The sequence below is a fragment of the Mus pahari genome, chromosome 3 (assembly GCF_900095145.1).
Source record: "Mus pahari chromosome 3, PAHARI_EIJ_v1.1, whole genome shotgun sequence".
In the NCBI taxonomy this organism is placed as follows: domain Eukaryota; kingdom Metazoa; phylum Chordata; class Mammalia; order Rodentia; family Muridae; genus Mus; species Mus pahari.
In genome coordinates, this window is record NC_034592.1 from 22,410,834 (window position 1) to 22,436,286 (window position 25,453).

The 25,453-nt window shown below is 40.3% G+C and overlaps 1 protein-coding gene across 11 annotated transcripts in view; it reads left to right on the forward strand.

Annotated features, from left to right (window-relative positions):
* The window catches only part of Cntrl (centriolin), a 75,176-nt gene that overhangs the window by 14,307 nt on the left and 35,416 nt on the right, over positions 1 to 25,453 (forward strand). For 8 of the 11 annotated variants that reach the window (XM_021192973.1, XM_021192972.2, XM_029536468.1 and 5 more), the window contains exons 7-16: positions 1,489 to 1,682; positions 5,379 to 5,498; positions 6,501 to 6,726; positions 8,534 to 8,643; positions 10,983 to 11,177; positions 15,402 to 15,555; positions 17,055 to 17,275; positions 19,123 to 19,299; positions 22,076 to 22,210; positions 25,288 to 25,433. In XM_021192973.1, the coding sequence (XP_021048632.1) occupies positions 1,489 to 1,682; positions 5,379 to 5,498; positions 6,501 to 6,726; positions 8,534 to 8,643; positions 10,983 to 11,177; positions 15,402 to 15,555; positions 17,055 to 17,275; positions 19,123 to 19,299; positions 22,076 to 22,210; positions 25,288 to 25,433 (1,678 nt within the window). Of the gene's footprint in view, positions 1 to 1,488; positions 1,683 to 3,626; positions 3,656 to 5,378; positions 5,499 to 6,500; positions 6,727 to 8,533; positions 8,644 to 10,982; positions 11,178 to 13,515; positions 13,664 to 15,401; positions 15,556 to 17,054; positions 17,276 to 19,122; positions 19,300 to 22,075; positions 22,211 to 25,287; positions 25,434 to 25,453 lie in introns of those variants that run through there. The other 3 variants (XM_029536470.1, XM_029536466.1, XM_029536471.1) reach the window with 3 other exon arrangements.

Sequence of the window (25,453 nt, forward strand, 5' to 3'; positions counted from 1 at the left end):
GAGAGAGAGGGAGAGAGAGAGGGAGAGAGAGAGGGAGAGAGAGAGAGAGAAAAGGAAAGGTGTGAGAAGAGGAAGAACGGTGAGCAGCCAAGACAACAGTAAATGACAAGCTAGTGAGATGAGAGCACAGGAAACAGTTTCAGATGCCCAGAAAACAAGAGAGCAAGTGATCACCGTGGTGAATGGGCTGACATATGAGTAAGTAAGATTAACACAGACATGGCCTTAGAATTACTTTAGGCCTGGCAGTGGTGATACACACTTTTAATCCCAGTACTTGGGAGGCTGGTGGCAGGTGGATCTCTTAAGTTCAAAGCCAGCTCAGTCCAGGATAGCTAGGGTTATAACAGAGAAACCCTGCCTCAAAAAAAAAAAAAAAAAAAGAAAGAAAGAAAGAAAGAAAGAAAGAAAGAAAGAAAGAAAGAAAGAAAGAAAGAAAAAATGCTTTGGATTAGTGTTCCTGCTCAGAGAAATTGGAGAGGGATGGGAACTAATGGTAGATAAGGAATGGGAAGGAGATATTTGATCAAAGGTTTGAAATTTCTACAGCAGTCTCACTCTTCTAATACTTAATGATTGTAATTCTTAAGTATTAAAGGTAAAGAAAAGATCTAAGACTAAATACTCACTGATAGCTTCAAGGAAATGGGAAGAGACAAAATGCAATTAAACTTCAAAGTTTTTTGTAATGAAATAGCATTCCTGAGATAAGAAGGGAGAGACAAGTCATGCCTTTATTCCTTTACTTCTTAAAAATGAGGTCCAAAGAGATTAGACTTTGAGAGGGGCAGGAGGGAGCTATCATTGACCATCTTTTGGCAGGAGGGATACTTTCTTGCTCAAAAAATAGAGAGAAAATAATATGTATGTGTCAGTACCTTTGTTGTCTTTGCGGGAGGAGAATTAGGGCCCTACCTTAATGAAATGTGAAGCTCTCTGCTGAGAAAGACTAGATGGAGGATGGGAGGTTTGAGGAGAAAGGATATGAAGTGACTATTTTAGAGTGTTGAGGAATCAGCCTCTCTTTGATCTGAATTTGAAATTGAATTTGAAATCAGTGTTAGTCTACTTTTGACCTACAAAAATGGCAGTTTCATACCAGTGAGATGCTCAATGAGGAAGGATGCTCTCTGTGCAAGGCTGATCGGACACAGCCCATCCTGGAACCCACAGAAGGGTAGAAGAGAGCCTCTGTGAGTGTGTGTGTGTACTCACACATGCAAACACATACACACACAAATAATAATTATAGCAAAAATCCCCTCAAATTACCATACCTTTCTTAACTTTTTTTTTTCTTAACTTTTTAATATAGATCAGATTCAGATTCAAGGTGGTCATCTTTTTCCCCAAACACCATGGCAGCTGATTTTGAAGTCAGTTGTGCTACACAGTTCTTAGACTTGTTTTGCCACTGTTCTGAGCATACTTGCTGTTTTCCAAAATGAGAATATAATGATCAATTAGTTACTTCATTTTTATTGACAGAGGAGATAGAAAGACTGGAAAAAGACCTGGAGAAGAAGACAGTGGAAACAGAAGAGCTTAAGAACAAACAAACAAAGTTTCTCGAGGAAATAAAGAATCAGGATAAACTAAACAAGTCATTAAAAGAAGAAGCCATGTTACAAAAACAGAGCTGTGAGGAGCTAGAAAGTGATCTCAACACAAAAAAGGAGTTGGTGAGTCTGTTATACATTGTTTTGGCTGTATTCTGTTAAGGTAGAGAAATCTTTGCTCTTATGTTTAAAAACACTAGTCCTGACTGTAGCATTGGGAAGATGGGGGTTAACAGGAACATGAACAAGGGCTTTGTGAACTGTAGGTGACTGTGATATGCTGCTCAAAGGAGAATGTGTGAAGAACGGCACGAAGGGGAGCGTGATGCTGTGCACTGGGAGGAGCTGGTCACACTGCTTAGGATATGTTTCAAATAGCATCATGGATAAGACTGTAGACTGTCAAAAGGTTAGAACCTGGCAAAGTTATTCAGTTTAATCATAACGCATCCTGTGTCATGGAGACTTCTTTTCAATAGAAATGGTAACAGTAATATGTTAAAGTAAATGCCAGTGCGTGCACATGTATACACACATACACATAAATATATATATAATATTTATATATATAAATATATATGTGTATATATGTATATATAAGAATATATGTGTATATGTAAATATATATGTATATATAAATAAATTGTGATAAATGCTACTGTCCATTTTAAATAGCTTACTACCAATTTATGCTTTCCACAGCAGTGAGTAAAAGGATCAAACTGGGTTTATTAATGTGAACTTATGGAGGGAAAATGGAATATTGTTACAGTTTTATTTTTATGTTTTTGTAATTGCTGGAGAAGTGAATTGTATATATGTATTCGTTGATCATTTATCTTTCTTTTTTAAATTACCCATTTTATTATTTTTTCTTTTTTGTTATTCCAAAGTACTACTGTATGTTTAAAAAAGAATCCTAGGTCTTATTTTGAGAACTTACATTTTTCTTTGTCTCTTGCAGAATATCTGATGATAACATCATCTAGTGATTTGCAGTTTTATTAAGTAATTGTGCATTAAACTTTTTTAATAAAAGAAAAGTCATGTTGAATTACGTCTTTTTTCAAATTTTTATTAGATATTTTCTTCATTTACATTTCAAATGCTATCCCGAAAGTCCCCTATACCCTCCCCCTGCCCTGCTCCCCTACCACCCACTCCTACTTCTTGACCCTGGCGTTCCCCTGCATATAACGTTTGTAAGACCAAGGGGCCTCCCTTCCTAATGATGGCCGACTAGGCCATCTTCTGCTACATAAGCAGCTAGAGTCATGAGCTCTGGGGGTACTGGTTAGTTCATATTGTTGTTCCTATAGGGTTGCACCTATAGGGTTGCAGACCCCTTCAGCTCCTTGGGTACTTTCCCTAGCTCCTCCATTGGGGGCCCTGTGTTGTATTTGCCAGGCACTGGCATAGCCTCAAAGCTATATCTTTTTTTTTTTTTAAAGATTTATTTATTATATATAAGTACACTGTAGCTGTCTTCAAACACACTAGAAGAGTGCATCAGATCTCATTACAGATAGTTGTGAGCCACCATGTGGCTTCTGGGATTTGAACTCTGGACCTCTGGAAGAGCAGTCAGTGCTCTTAACCGCTGAGCCATCTCTCCAGCCCCCGAATTAAGACTTTTAAGGGCTATTTAAACTGTAGTTAACCCCTATCCTCACCATCGGCAAATACTAACCAACTTGTTCTTTGTCTTTTGGGGGTGTTTTGTATGTTGGTTTGTTTTTTTGTTTTATTGTTTTGCAGGCTACTTAACTTTGACTTTTTACTGTTCTTGCTTTTTAAATGGGAATGTTTACTTGCCCTGCCACCCTCACGACTGTGAGGACTTGAGCTCTGAGTAAAGCAAGCTAAGTAATGCCAGGTGGTGTTCATGCTCAGTGAAGGCACGTGTTAGAGACAGATTGAGACAGTACTAATGACCATTTCCCTCCGTGGTGTGTCATCAGTAGAGAGATGCTAGTAGCATCAGAGCCTAGCTCTCTCCACTGTTCCCCAGGTGACATGTCTGCTTGATTCTTCTCTGAGCCCACATCTTGGTTTCTTACAGGTCATTTTCCACTGAGTCTTTATTCCTCTTTAAGGTAGATCCTGCAGGACTGAGCTGCACACGGTTTTCTGTGGTGTTGCATGATGCATTAATATGCTTGTTTACATTTTAATTTTTGAAACTGGCTTGCTTCTTTGGGAATGTGTTTGTGTTTGTGTGATGTGTTATAAATGACTTTGTATACAGGAGAATAAATTTGAATATGAGAGGAAATTAGTATTACTGTTCCTGATAGTAATATGTTAGCTGCAGTCATCTCTTGATTATTCACAGCCAGTACGCAGCCAGCCTACTTCCTTTGACTACTGTTTGCTCTCCTTTATGCATTTGTGCCTTCGGATATTTGCTGAGGGCTTATTATCATGAGTCCAGAGCTTTGAAAAACACAAAAGCACTTTAAAAAAAAAGCCATGTCTGCCTTTGTTTGGCCCTATTGTCAGTTTGCTTTTGGGAAAAAACCCTAAACATAAGTGATGCTGTTGATTGTGAGTTATCTCTGAGACTCAGGTCCTCTTGAACATTGACTGAATACATCAGTGTGGGCAATGTGCTAGACAGCAAGAGGACATGGATGGCAGCATGGGACAGCAGAGTGCTAGACTTGAACCCAGCTTACTAGAATTTGAACACTGCTCAGTTGGGCAAGTCGCTTAACATCTCTGAGCAGCTTTGATCGCCTCCTGGGAGTGAATCCTTGGTGAGCTGACACATGCAGATCACACAGCAACTGTGTGAGAGCGAAGCTCAGTGTTGCTCCATTGGATGGATACTCAGGAGGGACTGCACGCTAACTTATGCACGATTTTGGGCTCCTGGCCTTGTAAAATGTGCGTGTGTATGCTTCGTTTCTTTTCAACTTGCATTTTGATGAAATATTTATGCATGCTTTTCTGTCTGAAAGCAACCCTCAGATTGTCAAAAAAAGAAAAGAAAAAGTCAAAAATCACTTAGTGGACCTTTGAATGAACTCAAAGTATCTGTTTGGAAGTCAGGTCACCTGTGGCAAGGCAGTTCACCAATCTGAGACACAACTTCTGCATTTGCAAATGCAGAAATTAGATATTATCCTTATGTTCTCCTCTTAGTCTCAAAATCTCCAAGTACCAAAAAGCTGCAGTTAGAGTAAAGTTACTGGAGTATTAAAAGTTACTAATATCACATATTTGCATCTGATTGAGCTCATTTACATTTCTTAACCTCTGCTACAAAGAGTTCTGCTATTCTGACCCAGCACTGAGGCACATGTCTATACTTCTGGCACTCAAGAGGCTTAGACAGGAGTTCACACACTCTGCCTGCCTGTGCTGCATAACAAATTCCTGGCAAACATAGTGAGATCCCTTGTTCCCACTTCCACCCATACTGAACACTCACAGCTAAGATTCATCAGCTAAACCTTCTCCTCCCTCTCTGTAAACTGTCCCTCCATGAACTGAAGCAAAGAGTGGGCTTACTACATCTGTATTAGTGACCAGGACCAGGATGCAAAGCATTGCAGGATTGCTGGCATTTGTTTCATGTTCACATGAAACAGTCTGAATTGTTCTTTATGACTCGCTGTGTCCTGAAATGGCATATCAGAGGTCTTTTTTGTGACCTCTTCTGAAATGATAATTGTGTTGCATTTTTTGTAATGTGGGATTAAGATAAAATATTCTCAGTATTGTGCTATTTAATGTAGTTATGTTAGAACTGCCCCTATCATTATAGGATTACATTAACGTACTGATAATTATCCGTCTCATATTGGCCAATAGCTAAAACAGAAAACAGTGGAACTAACACGGGCATGTCAGAAGCAGTATGAGCTGGAGCAGGAACTGGCCTTTTATAAAATTGATGCCAAGTTTGAGCCACTAAATTATTATCCATCAGAGGTAAGTTTATATTTTTTAGTAATCCAAAATTAAAGCCAGGATTGGGGGAGGTAGGAAGAAGGCAAGTGACAGGAATATCAAGGTGATTTTACCATGAATCTCTCTGTTACCTTTTAAAATACATATTTGTGTTCATATGTGTAGAGGAGGGCATGCATGCGGAGGTTAGACATTTCTCAGACGTTACTTCTTTGAGTCCACTGTATGGTTCCCAGAGATTGAACTCGGGTTGTCAGTCTTGGCAGTGGGTATCTCTGCCTGCAGGGCCATCTCCAGTCTACTCCAGTTTCTTGATGTAAGGAGATCATCAAAGCTAACTGTACTGTGGCTGTACTCGTGAGTTATGTGGCTGGTGGTGTTTGTTCTAAAGATAAAAGCTCCAGGGAGATTGCTGCCTACAGCCACGTCTGTAGTCAAAAGCTGTCTGTTACCTTACTCTAGGTGCAGATCAGTGAGATGCAAACTTTCAGGGAAGTGCCTCAGCACCTCTGAGTGGTAGCTCCTAGCTTGCTTGTCTCTGCTCTCTTGCATCAGTTATAGTCAGCCACTATTAGTAACAATACCATAGCAACAAGGAGCTGCCCAGTGGCCAAGGCCAGTGAGTCCAATAGTACATGCATGGTTTAGTTCCTAAAAATTTAATATTAAAATTTATTAGATTGAGATCTCACATCAATCAGGAAACAATGTAATACACCCAGGCTTCTGATTTAAAGATGAAACAATGCTAAGCAATCCCATAGATGTGGGTAGTCTAGTCAGTTAACCTAAACTCTGCTTGCTAGTAGAGGGAATAATCCTTTTGAGACCACTTTTAGTTCTAATTCCTTTTCGCTATATGAAAAAGAAGAGAATGAATAACATATCTTTTAGCCTCTAGGCATGTTAGATTAATATAAATGTAAGTATTTTGTGATAAGTTTGCCATTAATAAGGTGAATAATGTCATTAGACTGGAAGTTGCTTCTTAATCCATAAATCTTATTAATATGCTTGCTTTAGTATGCTGAAATTGACAAATCCCCAGATGAAAGCCCTTACATTGGCAAATCCAGATACAAGAGAAATATGTTTGCCACGGAGACTTACATTGTCAGCGACGCCCAGGCAGCTCAGATCAGGAAGATGGTGCCAGAAGGAGGACAGCTTAGACACCAGCACACGCCCCCGAGAGCCCAAGCACCACCTGATAGACAGTTGGAAGACACGGAAAAAAAAATAAGTGCAGGTAAACAGAGGTGCTCTTAAGTTCTTAGAAAAGAAAGGACGGGCTATGACTGCATCGTGGAACATTTGCCTAGTGTGTGCAAGGCTCTTGTTTCAGTGTCCAGCACTACAAAAGGTAAAGAGTGCACACATACATGCTGATATATATATATATATATATATATATATATATATATATATATATACACACACATACACTGGATATGCCAGTTGAAGATATTTTACAATTTTTAATTAAACATTAATGGTACTTATTTTACATGAAAAGTCTAAAGCCTAAGTAGTGAGTAATGAGCCTGCTTTTTCACGATTCCTCTTGTGTGTGGTTGAGAATTGGGTTTTTGACAGTAATTGACACAGCGTGTTCAGGGACTTGGTCTAATAAGTCTGTAAACTCATCCTGCCAGCATGCACTGAAACTACTCACTGAGAGGTATAGTTAGCAACCACTGAAGGAGTAAAGAACCATCCTCATTATTATTATGTGTAAGGACCAGAACCTTCCAGTAGGTTGGCCTCAGACTCTCCTTGACTTGCCTGTCCTGCATGTCTATTTTCTCAATCATAGTACACCCTCACCCACCACACACACACACACACACACACACACACACACACACACACACACACACAGTCCCTTACACCATCTGATTCAAGGGACCTTATACCCCTGGCAAACCACATACACCAAGAAGTTAAGCCAAGAAACACTAAAGGTACTCTGCCAGCGTTGGCTGTGAATCCATTTACGAACTGGCTGTGTGGATGTAGCCGAAAGGATTCCCGCCTGGAGTCTGCACTTTAATACCCTTGGTCCACTGTAGGGCTCCCACTGAGCAGGTTATTAGCACATCCGTGCCTAACAGGTAAAGACTGATTTCTTTTTGACACCTATTTTATGGAAAGCTTTGGCAAGGGAAGCAGAAGAACCCAAGATGTATAGAGGCGGCTGTAGCAGGCTTTTGTGAGAGGATGGAGGCTCTGGTGTGAGCAGGGAACACAGGTGAACCTGAGGTGGACACTAGCTGATTCCAGGGCCCCTCCAGATGGGATTTTCTGTTCATCTTGATTTCTTCCCTTTCTGTATTTCCTTTCCTTGCTTTTCCTTCTTTTCTAAGTGCTGGCAAGCAAGCCCTTCTACATGTTGAGCTCTAGCCCTCCCATAGCAAGGACGTTTGTCTTGGATTTGGGTTTGTTTGTTTGTTTGTTTGTAGGAGTCCGGGGTGCTTCTTTTGTTTTGTTTGTTGTTGTTTTTTCCTGAAACAGGGTCTCTCTGTGACCCTGGCTATCTCAGAATTTAATAGACTGTCCTCAAACTTACCAGATCTGCCTATCTCTGCCACCGCCTCTGCCCCTTTGTCCTTGTGTACCTGTGCCTCTGCCTGCTAGGATTAAAGGTGTGTAACACCATTCCCAGCTCCAAATAGAGAAGTTGTTAATAGTGCGCTCCATCGTAAATCATTAACCTAGAGCAAAGGCAGTCCAGCGCTATTATTGTCAGTAGCCTAGGGGAATGAATTATGACTTAGTAACATGTGAAGTACCTACTTTACAATATAGTCTGAGTATCTTAAAACAGTGGTAAGAGAGATCACTTGTGATGTCATGAATTATACAAAAAACATTAATTAGAGTTTTATAGAGCAGAGCTCAATAGAGATAGAAGCCATCATAAGTAACACGTAGCTTTGTTCTACAATGGAGCACCTTAACTGGGCGGAGTTCACTGCAGAGAAAGAAAGTAGGGAAAGTTCTAGAAGGCAACATCTCCTCATTTGTGTATGTGAAAATTGTTTTTAAATTTGCAGCACAAACTCGACTGTCAGAACTACACCATGAAATAGAAACAGCAGAACAAAAAGTATTACGGGCTACTCAAGAATTTAAACAACTGGAAGAAGCCATACAACAAAAAAAGGTATGTGAATCATGCCAAAGAAATCATTGTTAACTTGGGCTTGCTTCCGACCTGGAAAACCTGAAAAAGGCGTGCGCAGTAGTGATGGCGCACGCCTTTAATCCCAGCACTCAGAAGGAAGAGGCAGGAGGAACGCTGAATTTGAGGCCAGCTTGGTCTATAGAGTGAGTTCCAGATTAGCTAGGGATATTCAGCCATATAAATAATTTTGAAATTAATTATTGGATTATTGTAGAGTAGAATATGGTTACAGTATTTCATTCATAATGATATCCTGTTAATATTTCATAAAATATGTAGAAATAAATTACTTAAAAATTCAGGTGTGGTGGCACATGACAGGCAGGCAGGTATCTGAGTTTGAGGCCAGCCTGGTCTATAGAGCAAGCTCCAGGACAGCCAGGGCTACACAGAGAAACCTTGTCTTGAGAAACCCTGTCTCAAAAAAACCAAACCAACCAACCAAACAAACAATATATTACTTATAAGAGTAGTTACTGCTCTTCCAGAGGACCAGAGTTTGGTTTTGGTTTTTTGTTTTGTTTTTGTTGTTGTTTTCTTTTGGTTTTTCGAGACAGGATTTCTCTGTATAGCCCTGGCTTTCCTGGAACTCACTCTATAGACCAGGCTGGACTTGAACTGAGAAATCTGCCTCCCAAGTGCTGGGATTAAAGGCATGTGCCTAACACCCACATTAGGCAGTTTACAACTGCCTGTAACTCTAGTCCAGAGGGATCCAGTACTTCTTGCCTCCATAGGTATCCACCCTTCACATGCACAAATTCACATGCAGATATGCACATATTTAAAAGAAGAAAAATACATTTAAAAAAACTACACAAAAAGGTGTGTTTGGTCTCTTATACTGTGTTGCTTCCTGACTTATCTCTTCTAATGAAGCCTCTTTATCTGGGACTTAGGTTAAGAACTAAAGAACACATCTGCTGTGACATGAACCTTGTCAAACACAAGTTGGTGGTGTGGGTGTTGGGGTCGGGGTGGGGCAAAAACTACTTTCAACAATTACCAAAGTGTTTCATGGAGAAGTAGTTCAAATCTATGTTGTAATTGCATAGATTAAATTTTTTTAAATGTATTTTGAGTTATTTTGACACAGGGTCTCATGTAGAGCAGGATAGCCTGGAAGTTGCTATGGAGCTGAGGATAACCTTGAACTACTTAGTCTTCCTCCTGTATCCACCTCCCAAGTGCTGGATTATAGATGTGGGCCATCATCCTCAGTCCTACACTTTTGAAAAGCATTGCTATGTTTGTATAAATCTCTACATTAAAAATTGTAGGGGGTAGCAGAGGAATATAAAGTTACTGTGTCAACCCTCAGAACTCACTGGTAGACTATCTCCATATTTAAACTGTAGTACAACAATTAGTAAAATGTCTCAAGTCACACAGTCTTGATTCAATGACCTCCTATTATGACATCGAGGAAGACACCTGAATTTTCCATGATGTTATTGTCCTACATGTAGAACTGCAACAGTGAGAGAGCACACTGTTAATTCCAGCACACAGGAGTAAGAGGCAGGCTGATTTCTGTGAGTTCTGAGGTCAGCCTGGTCTAAATAGTGAGTTCTAGGCCATCCAAGGCCTACATAGCAAGACCCTATCTCAAAAATAAATATAATAAATTACAGTGGTATTACCTTACAAGTTTCAAGGATTACAAGGTATGCAATTTAGAGTCATACCTACTGTGTATCCATGCGTCATCAAGTCAGCCATTCTACTGCTGTGATGACAACAGCTTTATCTGCACTGTCACCACATTCCCAGTGTTCTTAAGCTTTTAGAGGTAGGGTTTCTACCTATAATTAGCATAAAACTACAAACTGCATAGAGACTGCCTAGCTGTCTTAGCTGCTTTTCAGTTGCTGTGACAAATCACCATGACCAAGGCACTTTATAGAAGAACATGTCTAATTTGGGGACTCAAAGTTCTAGAGAGTTAGAATCCATGACTTTGTGGCAGGGTGCATGGCAGCAAGCAGGCGTGGTGGCACTGGAGTAGTAGCTGGGAGATCACAACACAAAGCAGAAAGACCTAACTGGGAATGACTTGGGCTGTCGAAACTTCAGAGTCTGTAACACCTCCAACAACGCCAAACCTCTTAAATCTTCGCAAACAACTGGAGACCAAGTATTCAAATATATAAGCATGTGGGAACAGTTTCCATTCAAACCACAACACTAGACAATTACCACATCTCTTATTTTAAAAGTCTTCTATAACAGAGTATTTTTGAAGTTATAGATGCTAGCTTCATAAATCGTTGTTGCTCTCCTTTGTTAATTATGTGCTGGGGGCTGGGGAGAATTAGATTTCAGAAGCAGAGAAAGACCTTCTTCTCAAGCAGTTGAGTGGTAGACTACAAAATCTAAACAAATTACGCCAGGAAGCTCTGGATCTGGAAATGCAGATGGAAAAGCAAAGAAAAGAAATTGCCGAAAAGCATGAAGAGATCAATACCGTGCAGTTAGCCACAGATAGCCTGGATTCCAAAGACCCAAAACATGTAAGTAAAATGGTAAATCTTGACTTGTTCCACAGAGACTGTGACTTTATATCTGTGTATAGATAGTATTTGCCTTACCATTTTAATAGCAGAACCCTTTCTGAAAGTTTTCATTTGCTATACAGATTTAAGTAAAAAAAAAAAAAAAAAATATATATATATATATATAATTATTTGTATATGAATACATATAATTAGATAAACATATATCTAATATGATATGAATGTATTCATATCAAACATTTATATCCAAAATGGAACCACCTAGTCTTGAACAAATTGGTTTTCAGTAAATGAAGGCTACATGACACACTGTTTGGGGGTAGTGACTTCAAGGTGCCCTGTAAATTACTCTCCTAAAGACAGGAAGTGTTGAAGCAAGGTCAGAGGACTTCTGTACCTCTTTAAGTTTTCATGCAGATAATCCACAAACGTTGTTTGCTGGTTCTATTTATTTTGTCCTTAAAAATAAAACATTTCTCTGGAGTTTGCCATGCTGTGTTGTAAAATCAAGATGACTGAACGATAGGGTTAGACTCTTGTCTCTTTCTGTCAATCAATACCCTAGTAGATCTTATTAATGATGTATATTTTAGCCACTGTTCTGAAATAAGGTAAAAGTATTTCCTTCGTAATTTACTGTCACAGGTGGAATTGTAAAGCTTTAATTTAAAAACTGAAGATCTCTGGGTTAGCAGGAATGAGAATGCAATGTGATAAGGACAGTGCACTAGAGATGCTTTGAGTACTTGTCAGATTCCTCTAAACATCGGTTTTATGTTTGTATGTAAGTAGGATGTACTTATAAATAGAGGCCATGTAATTTTGACAGGGATAAACTAATTGTCATAGGTATAAAATATCTTCAAAAAAGAAGCCTAAGACTTGGTATTCTTACTGAAAGTATTATTTGTGTGTGCATGCATGTGTAATGTATATTTGTGTGTGCACATAGCATTATGTGTATGTGGAGGGTAGAGGTCAGTGTCCATTGGCATCCTTACTTGTTTTCTGTTTATATATTAATGAATTCATTCATTCATTCACTCACTTTTGAGACAGGATCTCTTATTGAATCTGGAGCTAATTAATTGAGCTAGGTTGGCCAGCCGGTGAGCTTCATCAGTTGGCTTTTGTCCCTTCCACCTAACCTCGCACTGGGGTTCTATGGTCTTGTTCTATGCCTGCCTTACAGGAGGGCTGGGCATCCAGATTCAGCTCTTAGGCTTACATGCCCACCTCCCCAGGTTATTCTCAAGAATTTTTGTCAGGTAAAAAGTCAGATTTTTTAAGTCCTGTAATGTATAACAGTTAGTAGTATCTTACTGTATTATATTTACATATTGAGTCTTCCATCTGTGAAAGGGTTGCCATGACAATAGAAAACTGTATCCCCCAGAAGGCAAGAGTGAAGCAGCCTGATGGTTCTGAGTCAGATTAGAGCCACAATTGTGTTTGCTACAGCAAATGGTCATGACATTCTAGGCATAAGGGGAATTTAATTTTCCCTGTATTTCTGAGCAGTATCACATAGAGGAAAGGGCTAAAGAGACCTTTTGTTTTGTTGTTGTTGTTTGTTTGTTTTTGTTTTTGTTTTTGTTGTTGTTTTGAGACACGGTTTCTTTGTGTAGCCTTGGCTGTTGTGGATCTCAGAGAGATCCATCTGCCTCGCCAGTGCTGGGATTAAAGGTGTACCACCACCTCCCTGTTTTTTGTGTTTTGTTGTTGTTGTTTTGGTTTTTTTTGAGGGATATGCCTCAAGACAGGGTTTCTCTGTGTAGTCTTGAGGGTTGCTAGGTAGGAGTAAGGCACAGGACCAAGCTCCAGTCCTGACACCACAGCACAGTTCTCAAGGTTTCCACTTGCAGAGGGTAGAATTGTGACTTAGGAAAACTAAATTACTTGCCCCTCAGCACTCTTAGGAAGGCATGGAGCCCTTGCTTAAGTTATTACAACAACCCTCTCCTTACAAAAGGATTTTTAAAATCCAAAAATGAAAAATGAAATCTTAGCTCAGAACCTAGCCTAGTCAGCTTCTTAAAAATACATAAACATTTTATTAGGTTTCAAAAGGGGAAATGGCATTTAAAAGTCGAATCCCGTTTTAGTTACCAAGTTTTCCCAGCAAGAGGAACATTTATTACCTGCAAACACAATGAAGATCTGTCCTGCTTTCCTAGAGGGAATTAGAGTGATTTTTCAGCCTTTGGGTGTGATTGGCCCTCGGGAGCTTCCTGTGTTTTGATTTAAAGTTGGAGGCGGGGCCTGTCCACAGAGACTGCTGGTGACTGGACTAGCTTGCTGTCACTCATACTTGGCTAGGACCGTAGTTTGAGGCGCTGGGAAGTTACTTGGGCACGGAGGCGCTTGCCAAGATGTGGCTGTCAGAGAGGGCAGTGCACATGAATTTGAAGACAGACTTAGCTTTGCACACACTGTTTTTGTTCTCCACGGCTCAGTCGTAACAGGAAAGATTCGGAGTTAAGGTATGGTCATTCCTCTGTGTATAAAGAAAGGGCTTGGAAGGAGGAGGAGCCAGGTCTGTAAGTTCCTGTTTGTTTTCACAGTAACTCTTTTGTGCGCTCCACCGCCGCAGAAAAACCGCAGGATCGGCTGTGGCACCGCGTGTTTAATGCATAGCATTGACATCTTCTGAACTATATTCTTGCCCTGCGTATAGAGGTTGCAGTGCACTTTTAACGGCGAATTTTAAGCTGTTTATTAAATAAGAGGACAGTGGAATTTTTGTTCATTCTTGAGCCACAAAAGTGTTTGGTGTACTGTTAGGGTATAAACTCTTACCTACGGTAACTGTTGTAGGAAAGATTTAAGGTCGGCGTTTGGGAAGTGGGAAAAGGTTATTCGAACATCCCGTCAAATCTACCACTAGTAAAATAAAAGCTGGCCTAGAAGGTGGCGTGGCCACTCATTTGCTCCCCATTTGAGAGGGGGGTACCTCCCAAACTAAGCACTTTCTTGTAGAAGCTAACATGTCTTAGGCTTGAAAACCTTAGCACTTGTTGCTCGGGCTCTAACTGTTCTGCTAATGAGCTTTCCCTCAGTTATTGTTCTGTTCTTCTGATCCTCTTGGATAAGGTTGGAGTCTTGGGAGCCTTGAGGGGAAGGGTGGAATTAGTAGGAAGGCAAATGTCTCTCGGGAATTATTTTGTCTCCAAATGAACTGTTGCCTAAGGAAACCAGTCAAGACATTTGATTGACCTGAGATTCAGGCTTACATTTCTGAAGTGGAAGGTTAGCCGAGATCATTGGCTGTTTTCCCCAGCACACCTGAGGGAGATAATACATTCCTCTCACTTAGCAGTGGCTCCATGATACCATAATTGTCAGGGCTCAGGAACAAGAGGGTGTGTGGGCCAGAGCACAGTTAGTGTAAGGGGTATGCCTCCCAGGGTCCACAACTGAATACCTGCTGGGACAAATGATTTTTGAGCTTCCCCTCCATTCCCAGATAATTATATCTAAGAACAAAATGTTTGAATGAATAGGAGATAGAAAATAAATTTGAATCCCACGTGTTTATTGATCAAAAGTCTCCATTTTCCCCAAGCCTCCCGAGAAACCTTTTAAAAGTATATTTAAATGTTATTTGTTTTTTGTTTTGTTTTGTTTTGATTTTTTTCGAGATAGGGTTTCTCTGTGTAGCCCTGGCTGTCCTGGAACTCTCTTTGTAGACCAGGCTGGCCTCAAACTCAGAAATCCGCTTGCCTCTGCCTATTTGCTTTTAAATTAAAAAGACTTTAGTTATTTACTATAAAACTCCCAACCTAAAATTTTTGCAAATTTTAAAAACCTATAAGTAAAATCTCTTAGAGCCCTTATACACAAATATAATGCCTATTTATACTTTGGAATCACCTTTGGATGTTCCCTGTAAATATACTGTCAGTATAACCAGTGTTCTGAAAACCTTTTTTTAAAAAGACATATTTCAATGCAGTGCATAAAACACTGAAATTTCTATATTGTGCCCTTGAAAGATGGCTTATTCTCCCTGATCAGCTCTGTTTTCTCATCTTATCTCAGATCACCCTAAGGTTAAATAAGAACCATTTATATGAAAATACTAAAGGGCCTAACTCAGAGCAGATGAAATTGTCACATTTTATTTTCAATACTGGTTTTTAATGTGTTGCTAAGGATTATTACTTTCAGTAGTTTTTAAATTTTGGGTTGTATTGATTATTTTTTTCCCCTGAAATTCAGTCCCACATGAAAGCCCAGAAGAGGGGTAAAGAACAGCAGCTTGACATTATGAACAGACAGTACACACAACTTGAAAACCGCCTGGACGAGATACTTTGCAGAATTGCTAAAGAGACTGAAGAGATCAAGGACCTTGAACAGCAGCTTACAGATGGTGAGAAATTAAGTGTGATTTAGGGTGAATAGCTTCAGGGTACACAGAAGGTACTCACACGGACAATCCAAGACTTGGCTGGATGCAGTTCAACTCTCTTTACTAGTGTTTGATGGGGAATTTTGGCTGAACATATATCCAAAACATTTAATGAAATTTAAAGTATTTTGTATTATTATGGTTTGTTATGTTGATCACCAGTGAATCAGGCTTCAGTAGGGAAGAAGTCAGTTTGATCAGGAAAAGCTTGGTCATTGAATGTCTTCTGTGGCATAAAATCCTTTCAGGAGCCTGTTGACTTTAGGAAACTCATTGTCTAGTTAAAGAAGGTGTATAGAAAGAAGGAAAAAAAGTAGCATTCTCAGTAGAGGAAGAGGGAACAGTAAATCAGGTGTGGTAACGAGAGCCTGAGCTCCATGTAAGGAAGGGTTCCATCCCCTGATTGTCATTCTGTGTCACCTTCAACTTGCTTCTGCCTTGATAATTAATTGTTGAGAGAGGCTTTTTAAAGTTTTCATAAAAGTATCCTGTAAAATAGCATGTGTCAACATACACTTTTTAAGTACTTAACTAAAAATGTATGTGTTTGGCTGGGCAGTGGTGGTGCAAGCCTGTAATCCCAGCACTTGGGAGGCAGAGGCAGGCAGATTTCTGAGTTTGAGGCCAGCCTGGTCTACAGAGTGAGTTCCAGAACAGCCAGGACTGCACAGAGAAATCCTGTCTTGAAAAACAAAACAAAACAAAACAAAACAAAACAAAAAGTATGTGTTTGGTTGTTATGCCTGAAGTATGTCTGTGTATCATGCACATGCCGTGCCCATGGAATCTGTAAGAGAATGTTGGATCCCCTGGAACTCAAGTTACAGATGTGAACCTTCATGACAAGAAGCCAGTTACTCTTACCTGATGGGCCATCTCTCCAGTCCCTATGATACCTCTTTACCCTTCAGAGTATATATATTTATGCTGCCAGTCTGAGATTCTTGTTAGTCTTATATATTGGGTGGTCTTGTATTGTGTATTCAGGAAGAACTCATAGTTTTATTATACCTCTTTATTGTTTGTTTGTTTCTTTCTTTCTCTCTTTTTTTTTTCTTTGGTTTCTTGTCTCATGTTGAGACAAGGTTTCTCCATGTATCCTTGGCTGTCCTGGAACTTGCTCTGTAGCCCAGGCTGGCCTCAAACTCACAGAGATCCACTTTCCTTTGCCTCCCAAGTGCTGGGATCAAAGGTGGGTAGTACTACCACCCAACAATACCTTTTTTCTTATTTTAGAAGAAATTAAATTTTACAGCATTATTCAGGCATTCTGTAAATATTTGTCAAAATATGCTTGTCTTATTTATGTATACTTGTACAATATTCCTGTATTATAGGAAATAAATTATCCTATCTTCAAAAATTAGATATAATAAGAAACTTAGACTTTCACTGTGGGCGAATAACCAATCACTAAAGAGACAAAATACTTATTACCCCTCTGTTTTTATCGTGCATAGGCCAGATAGCAGCAAACGAAGCTCTGAAGAAGGATTTAGAAGGTGTCATCAGTGGGTTGCAAGAGTACCTTGGAACCATCAAAGGCCAGGCGACTCAGGCCCAGAATGAGTGCAGGAAGCTGCAGGATGAGAAAGAGACATTGCTGCAGAGACTGACAGAAGTCAAGCAGGAGAAGGAGGAGCTCGAAATTGTTGCCATGGATGCAGAAAATATGAGGAAGGTATGACTTGCTTTTCTGCTTGTTTGAGCTTCGAAAGTAAATGATGTAAGTCAAATTCAGTTAGAAACGGGTCATCAAGTAACGGAAGAATATACATGTGTATCTATCCAAAATGCTGTATCAAATGTTTATGTTGGGTTCATGAAGCAAAATTATAGGAATACCATGGTTCATCTTACTGTTATTACTTGATAACTGACATTATTTACAGCTAATAGACGTAAGTTACGGTACACCTTTCATCTGTTGCCCATCCTCATTGCTTTGAGGATTTCCCTATGTTGTTTTAATGACCTGTTTTAGATAAAATCTTACTATGTAGCTCAGGCTGGCCTTGAACTAGTGACTCTCCTGCTTCCACTGCCTGAGTTCACCACACCAGCAGGAAATGTAATAGTTTGTCAGATTTCATGTTTGTCAATCTGCTGAATTTTAAAAGGTGTCTTCTCCTACTTTATATTATGAAAAATCTCACATTTGCAGGAATATTGAAAGTGTGGCAAAGTACCTCAGCCTCCTTAGATTAATAAATACTTTAGTCTGGCCCTTATAAACATACCCCTTTTGTTTGTGCTCAGAATGTCTCAGACATCACCCTTCCATCCGTCTGCTCTTAGTTTCCAGTGTCACTGCAATGAAAGCATTATTACACCTAGGAAAACTCAGGCTCCTTCCCAAGGCTCATCTAACCATTACAACACCTTCTGATTGTTAGAAGTATCTCCACGATGTCTTTTATAGTGGTGTGTGTGTATGGTTTAGACTGGTGTGCCTTTGGATTGCTCTTCCTTCTGTATTTCTGCCTGATGGTCTCTTTGTGCTGTTGTACTTTGTTCCTCCATGCTCACAGTGTCTCTTTTTAACTTTATTTTCTCCAGACATTGGAGCGGTCCCACACCTTTTATTTGTTCTTTAAGGTTCTGATTTCCTCAGCCTAGTAGATTCCTATTCATAGAATTCTTTGACCATTTTTTTTTTTGTATTGGACCATCTTTCTTTTGTTAATGATTTGCAAGATCTTTTTATATTTTGGATGTTAATCCTTTATTGAATACATACAATACTTTATTTCATGAAGCAGTGCTAAGTGGTCCTTGAAAAACTAAAAAGAAGTTATCCAGGATCTTTGTGTTTATTCAGAGTAGTTTGAGCTAATTCTTTCATACCTAAATAAATAGGTGGGAGTTGTATATGCACACCTGAAGGTGTGTCAGTATAAGAATTTAGCTGTGAAAGTGTTTGTCTTTCTTAGTGCTAACTAGATTGTTGTAAGCCCTCAGTCCAGTGTGCCGCCTTTAGAATGCCAGTGCTTTCATGTTCTTTTGTTACGGGAACACACTGTGGTTTAATCAGAAAAATGTGGGCTTTACAGTCAGAGATCTGGGTCCATAACTCACCTCATTTTTCTAGCTGCACAGTGCTGTGACCCCTGAGACAGTTCTCCAGTTGACTGTAACGTCCAGGGCTGTTATCAGATGAACCAGTGAATATAGAAACACCAAGTCCAGGGAAGGACAGGCCTTACATACACTTATTTTTCTCCTTTTTTATAAATGTTTTCCCACTCCTGTCTTCCTCATATACTTTCAGACTAGAGTGTCACAGAGATAATTACTTTGGAAAGCAACATGTTGGTAACTTGGTGAATTTTCTGGTGACATTTAGTAGAAGAGTTTCTATTTCAAGTTGAATATGCCAGCATGACCCTGCATCTTGTTGTTCATAAAGTCTGTTTGTGCTGGGCAGTAACAGTTGGCCAGCATTTGGTGCTCAGGTTAGTTACAGTGGCTTGCAGATGCTTATGCAGGACTCAGGATGCTGCATTTAAACATGCCAAATCTTTGCAGGAGCTTGCAGAGCTAGAAAGTGCCCTCCAGGAACAGCATGAGGTGAATGCATCACTACAGCAAGCCCAAGGAGATCTCAGTGCCTATGAAACTGAGCTAGAGACTCAGCTAAAACTAAAAGACGCTGAAACCAGCCAGCTCAAGCAAGAGTTGGAAAACCTCATAAGGCGTACTCAGGTAAGTAGGAACACATGCCAGCTACAAACTAAGCAGCCTTTGCTGTCTGTCCCTCTTTTGAGATAGCATCTCATTATAGAATGTAGCCCAGACTGGCCTAGAATTTATGGAAATCACCCTGCCTCAGCTTTGTAGTGCTGGGGTTACAAGCATGGGCCACCGTAACTGGCATTGTCTTAATATCAGATATTTTTAATAGAATGGATATAGATAGATGGAACATATGAAGGAACATATTTTGGGAGTCTGACGTTCTGAAATCAAACAGTAGCCCTGTGTAAAATGTGGCCAGATTGTTTCATGGCTCCATCCCCCCTCCCCCCAGCCTGGTCTTCTGTTATACAGCAGATGCTGAGATAAAGGGGACAATGGGCATGAATGCCTTGGTAGTTAGGGTTTGATAGGCCTAGGGTGCCTTCTCAGAATAGCTTTAAGAGCTTCTATTTAAGTTGACTTTAGATATTAGTTTGCTGTTTCATTTTATGATTGGTTGAAAGATCACTCGTTTGTTATACTTGTAAATTAGAGAAAATAATATCCACCCAATAAGTATTGGCCTTTGAGGATCTGCCCTGAGGAGTTGGTAGTCCAGCGAGTTAAACAGGTGAGAGAGAGGTGGGGGGTTGGGATGGGGCCTGAACGAGGCAGTCTTGGATAACCACCTTTAGAAAGGATGCCTCATTAGGGCATGGGGGCAAGTGGGAGTGAAAGGGATAGAAAGGGAAGGTGGGTGGCCTTGACAAAGGTTAGAGAAGGCAGTGTACTGCAAGATCTTCAGTCATCAGGGCAAAGAAAATGCAGAAAGAAGATAAAAGTTAAGTAGACAGTGAAAGTGGGTGCCATAGCCTGTCCTTCATCAGAGTGAGATGGTCAGCAGTTAGGAGCACCTGACTTCTCTCCTAAGGACCTAGGCTGGATCCCAGTACCTACATAGTGGCTCACAACCATCAAAATCCCAGTTCCAGAGGATTCCATGTCTTCTTCTGGCCTCTGCAGACACAGACATCCATGCCAGCAAACCAGACACACAAAATGATAAATGTAAAGGCACATGCTCTAGAGTGTCTGTGTGACTAGGAAAGGAACCAAGAATAGGTCTGTGCTGTAGTGATTAATGTTATGTTCTTTTCTTAGCAGAGATCAGTGTCTTGCCAAGTGTCAGTATTGTGTTTTTTCAAGAGCACTATGTTTTATAAAACCTTTGGCAGGATCAGAGTAGCAAAAAGCAGCCGGTTAGGGGAAAGTCATAAGAAAATTATTATTTTTTTTAATAGCAGCAAATAAAATTTCTAAATGCTATCTCTTTAGAATGAACTCTTTTTTTGTTTGTTTGTTTGCCCAAACTACTTTGAATGGTGGTCTTTTGTACTTGGTGACAGGCTTTTTCTCTCCCTCGGTGACGCAGATATAGGTCAGATTAGACCTTACTAAAAGTAGATAAAGGCAGGTTTATTAGAGGCAGCTCTCGGTTGGGTTCTCTGATCTCACAGGTAGAGGTCAGTGAAGTCATTCATCCAGGCTAAAGCAAGAGGGTTTTAGAGAGCTTAGTCGAGGGTGATGACGTGCCAGCGAGAAGCTGGGATTGTGTCCATACGTGGTCAAACACTGAGTCCCTGGGCAGACACTCTTGAGTGGGTTGTCAGAAACAGAGACAAGAAGTAATATGGCATGTTAGTTGTTAGCCTGGAGTTTTGTCTGTGTGGGTGGGTAGGGGAGGAAGGGCAGACGGTATTTCCCAGCTTGGGCAAGGAGGGCGGTGAACAGGGGCTGCAGCCTAACACTTGACTTCTAGGTAAGTCTTGGCAGAAATATTTTAAGAACCTTGATGTTCAGTTATTGAGAGCCGCACTCTACCCTTAATTGCCAGAACTGGGCTTCAAACCACATAGAAAGTATAGAGCATAAAGAATCTAGTTTCTTGGATTGTTACACTTTAGTTATATGAAACCGTTTGCAGAGCTTGTTGGATGCAGATTCCGTAGATATTCTGACCTGTCGAATATGAGACAGAGGCTGGTCATCTGCTATTTTGCTTTATTTTGTTTTTTTTCCTTCTTCCCTCTCTCCTGCTTTCCTTCGTTCTTTTCTTCCCCCCCCCCTCCCTCCCTCCCTCCGTCCATATCTTTCACTCTCTTTCTCTCTGAGATCAGGTCTCATTTTTGTAGCCCAGGACAACCTCTCACTCCTCCTGCCTCAACTCCCAAGTGCTGGGAATACAGGAATGTACCACTGTGCCGAGCTTCATCTGCATGTCCCAAAAATATGTGTATGAGTGTTGCCTGCAGCTATGTCTGTGTACCACACGCATATTTTTTTGTAACCTGCAGAGGCCAGCAGGTATCTAATCCCTTGGACCTGGGGTTGTAGATTATTGTGAGGCACTATGTGGGTTCTAGAAATTGAACCCAGGACCTCTGGAAGAGCAACTAGTGTTCTTCTCCACTGAGCCATCTCTCCAGCCCCCTCATTTTTAATAGATATGTGAAATTACTTTGATACAGGTATTTGAGGACTACAGTTACTGTTAAAGGTGGGTGCTGGGGACTACCCTAAAGACTCTGATGGGATAGCCAGGCTGAGCAAATTCTGATATGCATTCATTATTAAGTATTAATAGTTAGAAGGGCATGTAGAAAATGATCTTGGGTGTTTACGTTTCAGAGTATAAATTTAGAAATATAGCAGTGTGTGATGCATGTATAAATGTATATTTGCTGTTTTAGAATGTGAACTTTGACTCTTTTGCACTTTGATACATTGCTTCCTCTGATGATAGCTAGAGCAATCGGTGCTTCAAACAGAACTGGAGAAGGAGAGACAATCCCTCAGGGATGCCCTGGGCAAAGCCCAGTCCTCGGAAGAGAAACAACAGGAGAACGACAAGCTCCGTACACAGCTGAAGCAGCTGCAGGTAAAGCTCTGTGCTCCTGGGACACCCGAAGGTGGTGATGGCCTTACTCTGTGCTCGTGGGACACCCGAAGGTGGTGATGGCTTTACTCTGGCACTTAGCAGCTTGAGTTATTAGGTGAAAATGAACTCTAGGTGCAGTTTCTTTGGAAGATTTGCTCTGAAGTGCTGGGATTTAGGGCATGTGCCTCTACACCTGACCTTTTCTTTTTCTTTCTTTTTAAAAAAGATTTCTTAATTATAGGCAGTTCTCACAGTCTTCTCAGTAAAGATGCTTTTAAAACTGTAATCAGTTTTTCATCTTGTTGGATTATATAGATCCCTATGTGTCTTACTGAATTATTAATTTTTATTTTTACTATGAAAATTTAAAATGACTGCAAAACCAGATTAATCCCTTTGGTCCATTTCCTGATTTATTCAGTTATTAACATTGTCTCATTTTAGTTTACCTTTTTCTTTGAAATATTTTAAAGAAAAATTCAAGTTGGGAGTAGTGGCTCCTGCCTTTAATCCAAAACTTTGTAGGCAGAAGCAGGTGGATTTCTGTGAGTTCAAGGCTAGCCTGGTCTACATAGTTCCAGGACAGTAGAGCTACATAGTGAGACCCTGTCTCAAAAAAAGAAAAGTCCAATATATTTTCACCTAGAAATACTTTCTGTGCAACTTTTACTGAAAAGAACTAAAATCAAGTCTTCAGGGGCGCCTTCATCTAAGGTATAAGCAGAAGTCAACTTTCCACACCTGGTCCTTTCCATGGTCTGCCTTAGTTAGAACGAGATCCTGCTTGACCTTCTGGCCTCCTGATGTAGAGTATAACTTATTCTCACGCTTGTCTTTCTCAAAAGTCAGTTTGTTAGAATGAACTCAGGATAGCATAAGAAAGAGATAGTTCCTATTGTGTGGCAAACTTATCCTGGGAAGACACAACACAGTCTACTCACTCTAGATAGGGATGAGTATACAGACCAAAGGATGAATACCACCAAAGTCCAACTTGGTGAACCAGTGCGTTGTGTATTGGGGTTACTTACAGGAATATGGAGCAGAAACGACTCAAAGACAGCTGTATTACCGAAGTCTACCCCAGCACAGGTCACACTGTACAACCTGCAGACAGCTCTTTCCAGGTGACTCAGGTGGCCTAAACCCCTTCCAGGTAGCTGTTCTGGTCAAAAGAGACATCTTTGCAGCTTAGCTCTGCTCTCCCACAGAGAGGGTCCTAGTGAATCTGGTCAGTTTCAGGGACTTCCCAAAGCTATTTCGAATTCTTTACCTTCCTACATAAGGAACTTGCCTGAAGGAAGGAGTGTTTCCATCTAAGGAAACTATTAATACAAAACTTGCTAAGAACCAAAGTCATTTGATCAGTCTTTTAGTTGCTCCCTCATTTCCCTTTGCTAATTCTCTGTGTGTATTTGGCACAGCCTGAATCACAACCCTGAGTTGATATGTTGTTTCAGGTCCAACTCTTGTACAGACTTTACATGTACTGTATCTTGCTTCAAATTATGAAGATAGTGGAACCTATTTTTCTAGCTAATTAGTGGGTTGACTGGTCTTGAGTGAGATCATGTATGGCCAGGATTAGGCGGTACAGATGTCCTTTAATTTATGATGGGGTTATGTCCTGACAAAACAACTGCAAGTTGAAAATATCATGTCTCAAATGCGTTTACTATACCTAACCTGAAGAAGACACTGTAACCTAATTAGCTTTAATATGCTTATAATAAATACATTTTGAAGGGGCTGTGGCCAGGGAGAACTGGCGAATATGGCTCTGTCAGGGCTTTTTCTCCCCCATTCCCTTTGCCTTGCTAAAAAAAAAAAAAAAAAAAAAAAAAAAAAAAANAAAAAAAAACATTAGATTGCATTCCTAAAGCTAGCTACCAAGGTTTATTCCCTTATTTGGTTATTTCCTCCTCCTGAGGCTAACTACCAAGGTCCAGCAATCAAAGTATTGAAGGCCAGCAACTAAAAGCCCCCTTAGGGAGCTGGAGAGATAACTAGGTGGCTGTTCTTCCAGGGGTCCTGAGTTCAATTTCCCAGCAACCACATGGTGGCTCACAACCATCCATACTGGGATAGGATATCCTTTTCTGGCATGCAGGCATACATGCAGGTAGAGAATTTATATACATTAGGAAGAAAGAAAGGAAGGAATAAAGGAACCCTTAAAAGCCCCCTTTGGGTCACCTAATTAACATGCCCAATTAAAATATACTACCACATTGTAGCCCATTCTAACACAGGCTGCCACTTTTTCCTCTACTTAAAAATTACACGTGCATGGTCATTTGCTGCTATTTTCTTGCCTGTATCAGAAAGCAGCCACTTTAATTTTCTTCCCCACTTAGTAAAGACTCTCTCTGTGAAAATGGGTGTTTGGGTGTGGTTTGTGCCTAATCAGGGTCTGAAGGGGAACCTCTGCTGTGTGTGGGAGTCTCCTTCACATTTATTATAGTAAGGAAAAATTACCTTAACACAAAGCTTATTTTATAATAAAATACTCTCTGATGTGATTTATCAGAAACATGATGGTATACAAAAACAGAAGAAAGATTGTAAAGAACATGGCATCTCGGTGCACTGTAGAGTGGTTGTTACCCTGGTGGCCTGTTTGTCTACAAGCTGGAACTTCTTTGTGGTTCTCTCACACCACAAAATATGGTTTCTTCTGAAAGTTGAAAAACTGTTAAGTAGGGGAGGACAATCTCTTGTCCAGAGAAAGCTGTCTCAGGGTAATGGGGAGTCAGTCTACAGATGAGACCTCTAAATGCCATAGGCCCTTAAAAATGGATGTGCCAATTTAGGTACTGCATTGTAACTAACAGTGCTGCACTGGATTTGCAGGAGAGTAACCCTGAGGCTATTAGGGACATTCAAGGGAGTAGCATTCATCACTTAGGATATATAAACATTTTTCTTTATATTGTGGGGATGTTTTAGCAATTCTTTGTATTTGAAGGAGGCATCATACGAGTTTCATTCTGTAGCCAAGATATGTTTATGCATGTTAGTAATGAATTCATTTGCTGGAAGATAACGCATCCTTTCCATTTTACCTCTACACACAGGATGACAACAGCCTGTTAAAGAAGCAGCTGAAAGAGTTTCAGAATCACCTTAACCATGTGGTTGACGGTCTGATTCATCCAGAGGAAGTAGCAGCTCGTGTAGACGAGCTAAGGAAAAGGTTGAAACTAGGAGCTGGGGAGATGAGGTAAGAGGAAACAGGACCCC